The sequence below is a fragment of the Monopterus albus genome, unplaced genomic scaffold (assembly GCF_001952655.1).
Source record: "Monopterus albus unplaced genomic scaffold, M_albus_1.0 scaffold50.1, whole genome shotgun sequence".
NCBI classification, from domain to species: Eukaryota; Metazoa; Chordata; class Actinopteri; order Synbranchiformes; family Synbranchidae; genus Monopterus; species Monopterus albus.
Genome location: NW_018127930.1, coordinates 2,191,678 through 2,203,642, shown reverse-complemented (window position 1 = coordinate 2,203,642; position 11,965 = coordinate 2,191,678). Strand labels below are relative to the sequence as shown.

The window sequence follows — 11,965 nt, the reverse complement described above, 5'->3', positions numbered from 1 at the left end:
TAGGTTGTAAAACAAACTCGTCCAGATTTCTAGATAAGAGAGCCGCACCACCCAAAGTGGGATGGATGCCGTCTCTGCTAATCAGACCAGGTTTTCCCCAAAATGTTTTCCAGTTGTCTATGAAGCCCACGTTATTTTCTGGGCACCACCTAGACAGCCAGCGGTTGAATGACGACATGCGGCTAAACATGTCATCACTGGTCACATTGGGTAGGGGTCCAGAGAAAAATATGGAGTCCGACATTGTTTTAGCGACGTTACACATCGACTCAACATTAATTTTTTCATTAATTGATCACATACTAGTACCCCTAACCCTAAGGTCTATTAATAGAGAGGCAGAATACAGCTTTAAAAAGAATAAACTAATAACAGTATTCACTGAAATGCTTCAGCGTGAACTTGAACAGTACAAAGTTCCTAGATTGACAGATCAGTAACACAGGGAAAATTATAACGAGGATCTCAGATTTCACTGCTGTCATCTATGGTTTAACGTCAGAAAACCAGGAAAGTTGACAGGTCACAGGTTCAAAGGTTTCCACATGTTGAACTGATTGTTGCCCTCAGTACGTGAACACATCTCAAGAGCACTCCCATAGTTTTCTTAATATGTAGCCTACATTTTGTTAGTTTGTGCTGCAAAATGAGCATGTTATATGTTCACTATTCAAAAAAGTGTCATTTTAATCACCACACAAATTGGGTGAAAAGAACTGGAGCAAAAACTTGACCTGGATTTTAAGGGAGACTATTCAGATAGAAAATTCATATTTCAAAAATGTGCAAATCCTGTATACACAGTACAACGACAAAGCCAAAGGTCAGAGTGCTCACCTTAATCAGCAATGTCATAAAGATGGAACCTATAGGAGTGCTTCACCGAAAATAAATAAGCACAAGGACAGACATTTTGTCTTTTGTCCTACAAAGATGAAAGTGTCCATTATTAAAATATCTTATAGTCCTGAGGGTTTATAGGTGAATAAAATTGTCTCCACGCAGGAAATATGTAGTTGTGTAATATAACACCAGTGCTGAAAATGTGAAGATAAACAGCATTAGTTGGTCTACAGCCAAATGCTTTCAGATGTCAACATTCAAGTCAGAAAGCTACGACTGCAAATATCATTTTTGGTCTTTTGTCATGTTCACTGTCACGTTCAGTGCACCCTCCGTAGAACCAATTGTGAACAATGGTTAACTCTCTCTATGTTTACCTTCTGATTTTTATTTTTCTTTGTTTTTCTGCAGTATGGGATTGTCCTGGATGCTGGATCATCGCACACAGCTTTGTATATATACAAGTGGCCAGCAGACAAGCAAAATGGCACAGGCGTGGTCACCCAGCACAGTGAATGTCATGTTGATGGTAGGTCCACCAAAAACCCATGTATATCAAACACTCTGATACCAATACTCCTGTATGTACCAACACGTCTTCCAACCTATACAACCCATATGGTCATTTGCCCCTTCCATCTCATACAGTACGACCCAGAGGAGTAGCTCCTGAAATAGCGCTCCTACTTTGGCAGACGGAATTGCAAGAACTCTGCCAACAATAACAACAATATATGTTGCACTGGCAAGCTTTACAGACTGACCTTGTAATGACAACAGTCATAAACACAACAGCATGTGTACCGGCACTCCATCATCATGGAAACTGTCACAAACATGCTGTTACAGTTTCATTATGTTTTTTTTTTCAAACAGGCTACTTGGTTAGGTTTAGGCACAAAAACTACTTGGTTAGGTAAAAAAGAAAAACTGTTACACGCTGCATTGAACCCTGCTGACCAAAGGGAAAGTCCTGTGATTTATGTACTGAGCCATCATTATATCAAGCAGCATGTGGGATCTGAAATGGTGCCAGCTGCTTCCCTGTGAAGGGATTATATTACCACACTGCAGCAAGTGAAGCAAATCTTTGTCTCGGGCGATCGTGAATCAGGAGTGAGTCAACGTTGAACTCTGTGGTTTGCCGTTCCTGTCCTGCCAAATGATCCTTATATTTTTTGGCCTAGATAAACACATATTTTTTCCTACTTAGTCATGAACATGGTGTGTACACTGTCACGTTTTATGATTGTAACAGAAGCTGACTTTAAAGCAGATCTTTAAAGTGCTATAAGGTTCCTTAAATGTTTGCAGCATTTTTTTTTTCACTGCCATTTTACAAGATCTATAATCGGGGGCTTCTGGTAACAGTAAGGACTAAGTAATAAGCTGATTTTTCACTTTCACCACACTGAGTGATTAATGTCAAAATTCACCCACAGCTGTGTCATGTCGTAGTTTTTTCCACCAGCTCAGTAGCCGGGACACTGATAGTCTTATAGGCGCGATCAGTTTGCATCATAGTCACATCAGCTAACACTGCTTTGTGCAACCATAAGAACCAGATTCTACAATTCCATTATGTAATCATCGGTTTTTCTGTTATCCTGTTCCTCACTCACGCAGGAGGAGGGATCTCCAGCTATGCAGGCCAGCAGGGAGTAGCAGGGCAGAGCTTAGAGGCATGTCTGGACCAGGCAGTGAAGGACATCCCCAAAGAAAGACACCAGCTCACACCTGTGTACCTCGGAGCCACAGCTGGCATGAGGCTTTTGCAGTGAGTCAGTCTCTGTCTGTTTTTGTTCTGTCTTTAGGTGACTTAGTTTTTCTTCCACTTAATTCACCTTTATTCCAGGACACCAATTAAAATTATTAATTAATATCATTGTTAAGGAATTTGAAACCATTGTTAATTCAGATGCTGGTAAGCATTTTCTTTTCATTATAGCTGTGGAGTCTGCAGTTTATCTGTGACTATGAATGAACAATGCAACTATGACATCAGAGGCTGATCAATAAATTCATATTAATGGCATTGTTGCCTGTTAGCCCTTGCAGGATAACAATATAGATGAATATCACAAAAAAATTGTACTGCTTGTGTTAACCACGTTTTCTTTACCAGAGTTGTATTGACTATACAGGTATTTGTCTTTATAGTAACATACCAAACATCTCTGACATCATGTATATTGTTTCATAATATTTAGGTGCTGGTAATAAGTAACTTTTTGTAGGCTTCACTTTTTTATGAACTAAAAAAATGATCTATATAGCCAAGGTAAACAATACTTTGGTTGTATAGTATATGGCCAGTGTCTGTTAAGATATGAGCCCTGTATGTACTCATCTTTTCTCTGATTAAATGAGGGAACACAAACACACATCAGACTTCAGGAGTACTATGTAGTATTTAATTCCATAGGAGGTAGAAATAGTATGCTGCAAGCAAAAATGAACTAACTATTCCTGGGTCAGGTTTGCTCTTGTTAAATGTTTCTTCTCTATCTTCCTCTTATTCTTCCTAGTATCAGACTGATTATCGGGCAGGACAGAACATGAAGCTTTAGGAGCACGGAACAGAGATATTATGTTCAGACATACATGTACAAACACAGAGAGGCACTAGTGTTAGAGACACAAAGCTGCAGAGCAGAATGGAGTTGAGATCAGTTTACATTTATTCAAATATGAGTATGTGAGGTTTATCTTTATACAAATATGCATCAGAAAACAGCTCCCCAGTCACTCAGTGGCAGTAGATGAAGATGTAAATCATTCTGTAGCATTTGCATCACTATAAAACAGAATTTTGAGCTACTGGACCAGTTCTAGCTTCAAAGGAGTGGTAGAGATGAGTAAAGTAGCAGGCCAGAGACGAGCTCCTTTAAATTAATAAGCAGGCAGTTTATTAACACAGATATACATAATAATGATTTATTTCAAATACTTTTTAAAATCTTGTCTCAAGTCTGCATTTTCGTATTTTGGCTGTTTCCACTCTGAATTTAATTCACAGTCCTACTGCGACTTGTTTTTCAGTAAGTCAAACCATCACACTGGGTTCAAATGACTTTTTTTAAACTTGAAGATACAGGTTCCATATGTCTCGCCATCTGGTGACCCACGCTTGTGTGCTTTCACCTTGTCCACATTTCAGGGAGACTCTGAAAAAAACCCTGGCCTGCTTGATGAACAAAAGAGAGAATAAAGTCCTGTTTATCAGCAGGCCTTGTAAAATTTCAGTTTACTAGCAGTACACTAAATATTTTTTCACTCTTTTGCTTATAACAATAATCAAAAATGCAGGCAGGGGAGTTGGGTTTTGTTTTTTTGCATTTTAATCTACACAAGATTAATGAATTTCACAAAAAACACTCAGAATGTCAGAAAAATATTTGTACAGATGTAAAATAAAACCACCTGAATTCAAATGAATCTCTTCCCTAGACAAACCTGTTTAACATTTCATCATTAAACTGTTAGCAAACTTGATAAAAAGAAAGTGAAATCCACAAAAAACTGTCTTGGTTCATCTTTCCAGTGCTTTGAAAAATACAGAGGTTTTACTCCAAATAAATTCTTCATTTACAGACAGAAATGTGAAGATATTTTTGGTTTTACACACCATTTAATCCCGATGTAGAGGATGACTTTTTCTAAACATTTAAACCAGGCATCTGGTCCTGTGTCTGATTTTATTGTAACACTTTCAAAGGAAGATCTGGGTGATTCACATCTTGTTGAGGCCATGAATGAAACCTGCAGCTTGGGGCAATAAAGCAGTGAGAAATTATCAAGACTCATAAAAACTGCTGAGTTTTGAACAATCAGTAGCATTTTGCTCATGCAACTTCTTAATGAATGTCCATAAAAGATACCTTCTGCTGTAGCAGGAGCTTGTGACAGTCTATCTTTTCTCCCAATAAGTATTTCCAATCCAGTGCAGTCGACTCAGATTTTGCAGGAAGTGGGCTACAAAATCCAGTCGTACCCTTTCAGCTACCAAGGAGCAACCATACTGAGTGGTCAAGAAGAGGGGGCGTACGGCTGGGTCACCGTCAACTATCTCTTAGAGAACTTTATAAAGGTAATAATGCTTGTTTGAAGTGTGTTTTTTGCAGTTGAAAAACTTTAATTAGTATGCAAAAGTGTTTTTCTCTGAAGGACCACAGGGAATTTACAGATTTTATTTAGAAATCTTCAGTGTACTGCATCAAGGGGCCAATGACAGCTGTTGTATTTGTTTCTGTCAGAATGGTGCTAAAACCAACAGAAACATTTTTACTGTGTAGTTTGTTTTAATCATTTCTAGTTTTAATGGTTTTAATTGTTGCAAAGATTTTTTGACAGGAGATTTAGAGAGTGACTGATGACACTTAGTGGTGTGTCCGACACTGATGATCATACAAATATCACTCTTCGTCCCTGGGGACATTTAGATTAGAGCAGACTAAGCTAGTAAAATTCCCCCTTCTTTCCATAACCTCTAGAGTCCCTGCGTCCTCATATGAGGACCGCACAGCTTGGGTTTCCAAAGCTCAGGACTCTAGAGGTTAAGCACCACTGAGTCTGGTGTCTTCAGGAAGCCTGCCATTGTTTAAACACGTCAGTGGAAATGGACAGTTACTCTTTAAAGTTTTGGTTATTACTCTTTTGCAGTATGGTCTTGTGGGGCACTGGCTCAGTACTGGCAGACCCACGGTGGGGGCGCTTGATTTTGGTGGAGCGTCCACCCAGATAACATTTGCAACTCAGGAGGGAATAGAGGACAAACAGGACATGATGAAACTGCATCTTTATGGCCAGGAGTACTCTCTGTACACACACAGCTTCCTGTGCTACGGGCAGGACCAGGCCCTCCAGAGACTGCTGGCCCATATAGTGAAGGTGAATGCAACACTGTCTTCATGCTCCATAAAAGCAAATCCACCTGTATATTTTCTTTGTTTTACAAGCAGAATGTGGATTTTGTTATTATTGATCTTTTTTACTGTATTTATATAATAAGATATTTACAGTACAATATGCACATGCAGACATAATTTTAACACTTTTCTTTTGTATTTTTAACACGCGTACAACACAAAAAAGTGAGTCCAGGTGATACAATGCAATTACACACAAGAAGGTTTTTAACCAACACAATAAAGGTGAAATAAATATGACTTTAAAAATGCAAATTAATGAATAATTATGTGATTAAACAAGTTTGGAAGATTTGATAGTAGTATATCTTAGAGTAGAGGTAAAGAACATCGCTGTCAGACAAAGAGAAAGAAGTAGGATTTGTGGTGCATATAACCTAAGTGAGAATCCAAAGCACAGCTAAGACAGTTTGCACACCCAAATTATAGGATGTGTCCAATTTACACAAACAAAATAAGTTACGGAAGTGAGGGGTTATTAATGTGGATCAAATGGGAAACCATCTGAAGTAGTGAAAGACAAAACTGTTAAGAAAGTACCCTACAAGTGGTTACAGGAAAGGAAACTTAAAACAGCCGTAGACATAGCATTCAATCTAAAAATCTACCAGAGCTCATGCTGTATGTTGCAGCATTAGTTTGTCTAGATTACCACTTTTCTTTCATCACCTTTTTAAAGTTGGGAAACAGAATAGTTGTTTTCCTTAAAATGGTGAGCAGCCAGCGTGGTAAATGTCTCATTACAAACACCATGGCACTGGACTACAGAGGGAACTTTCCAGCATGTTTGTTAGCCACACTGCATCTACATATACAGTACACATTCAAGTACCCCTCTGTCCTGTAGCCCACCTAGTGGCCACACTGGGCAACACCCCTGAGGTTTCACCACATCTCCCCTGTTTAGCTGAAGAATGCATTTTAACACAGTTCTATTAACATTTTGATGAGCAAACAAACAAGGGTCATTCTACAATAATATCTACATTTCAGCTGCTTCTAATTCTTGAACTTACTTCAAATAGCAGCAACATATTTTTCCATAACTGACAGAATGTGTTTTGTTTGTTTGTTTGTTTGAGGCTTTAGATAATACTCTCTACTCTGGTCACTCACTTTATTCAAAATCTATAGAAGCCACTTTTTATCTTATTAGAGTAAAACTGGCTTGTCTCTGGAATTCTTCCTCTGTATCGTTAATCCTGCAAGGATGATCTGAAAAATCAAACCCAAGTAACTGTCCAGATATTTATGGTCTGGGCTGTATCTACGATAAACTATAATCTCCCAATAACATCACTCATTATCAGCCATACATATTAGGAAATATAATAAATAATTCTGATAGTATTTTAATGGGTTTGTTGAGGGAATGTGTCGAGTAACTCTGTCTCTCACTCTCTCAGTCTCAGAATTACTCGGAGTCTGTTGATCACCCCTGCTACCCTGCCGGCCACAGCAGAACTTTACATTTCAGCAGTATATTCAAATCTCCATGTACAACAAAATACAAACCCAGCTCCTACAAACCCCAGGCCTTTTTGATAATACGAGGTACCGGACATTACGAACACTGTCTGGGCAACGTGTCCGAGATCTTCTCCTTTGACGGCTGCTCCTTCTCCCAGTGTTCCTTCGACAAAGTGTTTCAGCCAAATGTCACCGGTCGCTTCATGGTAAGAAAGGCTGGTGGAAATAATTGACACAGAGAGACTGTACACAGCGTCAGCATTATACACTGAATTCCAGCCTGTACACGGGGTGAGCAGGGATATTTAGAGAGTTGTCTTTACTGTATTGCATATGTCAAAGATGAGATATGTAGCTAACGTTAAATACTATCCAACAGAATAGCTGAACTATTTCTTGGCTGGGACCAGGCAGCCAGCACAACAAGTTACTGATCCCAGCCAAGAAATAGTCTGACACATAACCTCCTGTTACTTATACTGTATGCAAGAACACAAGTAGAAGTCCTGCCCTAGAAATAAACTCAGGTCATTGTGTACAAAAAAAGCATAAAAAGAATTCAATCATTCCTCAACCATGTAAATCAACAATATTAATATCACTTTATTAAATTCCTAACATCATCATATACTATGCAAAACCTTCTTCCACATAAATGGTAGAGTACAAAATATGTATATTTTCCTGAAATGTACAGTAGTATAGGGAAGGTAGAAACATGTAAATACTCAAAGTACAAGTATTTCAGAAGAGTTAATGAATAAATGGATGACTATATGTAATGAGCTTTGTGTAGCCCAACCTTGTGATGCTTGGAAACAATGAATTAACTATAACTAACACAACATGAGTCTCAAAATGTGCATTGATGTTGTACACAGGTCATGCATGTTTCATTCTCTTGCTCTCAGAACTAAATAATCTGCCCATGTACTGCTAATCACTGAAGTCTGAGTTTTGTTTTTTGTTCTGTCATGTCAGGCTTTCTCTGCCTTCTTCTACATTCACTCCTTCCTTCAACGTGTCACCGGCATCACTGTGAACACTCCCTCGCAACTGGAGGAGGCCACCAGAGTAGTGTGCAGGATGAACTTCAATGAAGTAAAGTTCTATTCTACTCTTGTTCTGTTTATTTAGAATACGTCATTTGTGTCTGTACATCTGTGAGTGTTGGAATGTGTGCAAAAATTCTGGTGGTCATTTTAAATTTTACCTATTGCATTTACAGTAAACATGTTAACTTTTTTTTGCTTTTCTTCTAGATGTTGCGTCTCGCTCCAGAGCAAAGGCCTCGTTTGCAGGATTACTGTGCTTCCTCTGTGTTTGTAAAGGTTCTCATGTTGAGAGGCTACGGCTTCAGTGAGACTTCATTCCCACACATTTCCTTCCAGAAAAAGGTGAAAGCCTCATTGTATGCACTTGTTCAAAAAGTAAAGGCTTGTTTTCCACTTACTTGCTCTCCAGGGTACAGCTGCTTTCATGGATGTGCCATCTACTACAGTGGCTTTAGAAACATCTGTGAGACCTCATTTATACTTGGACTACTTCTCTCCTATAGATCTCTCTGAGTTGACCTCAACAATTGCTTCATCTAAATCATCAACATGTCTCCTGGACCCCATCCCGACCAGGCTGCTCAAAGACGTCTTTCCCCTAATCAACACATCCATACTAGATCTGATTAACCTCTCTCTATTAACAGGTTATGTTCCACAGTCTTTTAAAGTTACAGTAATTAAACCTCTACTCTTGACCCAGGTGTCCTAGCTAATTATAAACCAATATCCAATCTCCCCAATTTGTTCATGTTAATGACGAATGTTCCACACAAACTGAAGTTAGTCACGGCGTTCCACAGGGCTCTGTGTTAGGTCCAATTCTCTTCACTTTATACATGCTCCCTTTAGGCAATATTATCAGGAAGCACAACATAAATTTCCATTTCTATGCAGATGATACTCAGTTATATTTATCTATGAAACCAAATGAATCAGATCAGGTGGTCAAACTTCAAGCATGTCTTAAAGACATAAAGGCCTGGATGACCTGCAACTTCTTACTTCTAAACTCTGACAGAACTGACGTTATTGTGCTTGGGCCTGAAAACCTTAGAAATCTGCTGTCTAATCATATAGTTACTTTAGATGACATAGCTCTTGCCTCCAGTACTACTGTGAGGAACCTTGGAGTCATCTTTGATCAGAATATGTTCTTTAAATCACACATAAACCAAGTCTCTAGATCTGCCTTCTTTCACCTGCGCAATATTGCAAAAATTAGGAGCATCCTGTCTCAAAGTGATGCTAAAAAACTGGTCCATGCATTTGTTAGTTCCAGGCTGGACTACTGTAACTCTTTACTATCAGGATGTCCCAATAATTCCCTAAAAAGCCTCCCGTTAATCCAAAATGCTGCAGCCAGAGTACTGACAGGAACTAGCAAGAGAGATCATATCTCTCCCATATTAGCTTCTCTCCACTGGCTCCCTGTAAAATTCAGAATAGAATTTAAAATCCTTCTCCTAACATACAAAGCCCTTAATGACAAGGCTCCATCGTATCTTAAAGACCTCGTAGAGCCTTATCATCCTAACAGAGCACTTCGCTCTCAGAGTGCAGGTTTACTTGTGGTTCCTAGAGTCCACAGAAGTAGAATGGGAGGCAGAGCCTTTAGCTATCAAGCTTGTCTCCTATGGAACCAACTCCCAGTCTCAATTCGGGAGGCGGACACCCTTTCTACCTTTAAGATTAGACTTAAGACTTTCCTTTTTGATAAAGCTTATAGTTAGGGCTCAAGTGACCCTGAGCCTTCCCTTATTTATGCTGCTATAGGCCTAGGCTGCTGGGGGGGCCATGATGCTCCGAGTTTCTCTCCTCCCCTCCCCTTTCCTCTCCTCTCCTTTCCTCTTTCCCCATGCTTCTATATGCCACCATTACACATCATTAACTTTGTGTCTCCTCTCTCTTGTAGTGTGTCTTCTCTCTCTCTCTCTCTTTCTCCCTGTACCTTTCTACAGGTTGCCCTGGCTCTGGAGCTCTATGTTTCTGATTAGTAGTCACCGGCCACATCAACCTGACCAGTGTTTGATTGTTTGTTGTGTCCTGTTGCTTTTCTTCTTTTCTCTCTCCTCTATCCACTCACCCCAACCGGTCGAGGCCGAAGGCCGAAGGCCGACCACCAAGAGCCAGGGTCTGTCAAAGGTTTCTTCCGTTAAAGGGAGTTTTTCCTCCCCACTGTCGCCAAGTGCTTGCTCAAGGGGGATTTGTTGGGTTTTCTCTCTGTAATAATAGTGATAACAGTAAGGTCTAGACCTTACTATGTAAAGTGTCCTGAGATGAGATGACTTTTGTTGTGATTTGGTGCTATACAAATAAAATTTGATTTGATTTGACTTGTTTCGTTGCTGATCCTGCAGGCAGGTGACACCTCGGTGGGTTGGGCTCTGGGCTACATGCTGAGTTTGAGCAACTTGCTGCCGGCAGAGAGACTGGAGCTGAGGAAGGCCCTGACCCCAGGAGCATGGGGTGCACTCATCTTTCTCTTTGTTCTTCTCCTTGTTGCAGTCCTGGTCTTCATCATACTCCGAGCTCATAATAGGAAGAAGAAAGGAGGCAGTGAAAGCGCCATCTAGATACTGCAGCAACATACAGTGCAGGCAGAAAAGAATAGGACAGTTATACATGCTTGTTTGCTTTGGCTCTGTACTCCAACACACTGGACCTGAAATGATACTGACTGTGAGATTAAAGAGCTGAATTTGAACTTCACTGTACAGGTGTTCACTTTATAATGGGTGTACAATGTAGGACCTGTAGCTCCTTTTATACATCTCAGTTTTAGGTGAATGCAACAGGACAATCATTCTAAACATAGAGGCAGCTTAACTAGTCTGTTTTTTGACATTTGTAGTCATGTAGTGGACGGAACCAACACAGTGGAAAAACATGACCAAACATTATGCGACTGCCCTGTAGGTTTAATGAACCCTCTTAACAATCATGTCATGAATACGTACATGTCCTCTTGTATTTTATTCTCCGTTTAAGGTGACTGTAATTCCAGAATCCATTACAGTTCATGCATATTCATGGTATCATTGTAAAGGTAATACTCTGCAGTTTCATTCTGTATATTTTTCTTACTCCTATTCCTACCACAGTGAAGACGGTGCTCTTGAGATTTTAAGTCAAACCAATTTTGGATTATATGCTATGTACAAAAAAATCTATTTCTTGTTTTTTGCAGAATGTGTGGGTATACTCTGAGGCAGTGTCACATTAAAGCAATGGCACTGTGGAGATCACTAGCAGGTGAAGGACTCCCTGTGTTTTGTATTCAGTATTGTTTTTAGGTGGCTATTTTTTCATGTTATTCTGCTAGAATAACTGAATGTTAACACTTTGCAATAATTCTTTAGTATGTTATTTGTGTGGTGTAGAAGATAATTATTTAAGAATGTAATTATGTAAGAATGTTAACACTCTGTTATACATTTTTTAGTATATTACTTGTGTGGTGTAGAAGAGAATTATTTATGTAGAGATACTGCTTGCAAACCAATGATGGTAAGATGATGTCAGGGGGTAGGACTGGATAAGTCTGACTTCTTCCTACTCCATTCAAGCATGTACTGGGTATAAGCAAATTGCTATTGGATTAGCATTTGTTGGATATGTGTAAAATTATGTGTGTTGACATATCAACTGTCTTTACATGCTTAAAAG

General features: G+C 39.4%; 1 protein-coding gene across 1 annotated transcript in view; it reads left to right on the top strand.

Moving 5' to 3' along the window:
* The window catches only part of LOC109960823 (ectonucleoside triphosphate diphosphohydrolase 2-like), a 23,939-nt gene extending 12,247 nt beyond the window's left edge, over nt 1–11,692 (top strand). The window contains exons 2-9 of the mRNA XM_020601200.1: nt 1,255–1,372; nt 2,470–2,620; nt 4,774–4,933; nt 5,506–5,733; nt 7,178–7,447; nt 8,223–8,342; nt 8,504–8,638; nt 10,657–11,692. Coding sequence (XP_020456856.1) covers nt 1,255–1,372; nt 2,470–2,620; nt 4,774–4,933; nt 5,506–5,733; nt 7,178–7,447; nt 8,223–8,342; nt 8,504–8,638; nt 10,657–10,872 — 1,398 coding nt within the window. The 3' untranslated portion in view covers nt 10,873–11,692. The remainder of the gene's footprint in view (nt 1–1,254; nt 1,373–2,469; nt 2,621–4,773; nt 4,934–5,505; nt 5,734–7,177; nt 7,448–8,222; nt 8,343–8,503; nt 8,639–10,656) is intronic.
* The last annotated feature ends 273 nt before the right edge of the window (nt 11,693–11,965 follow it).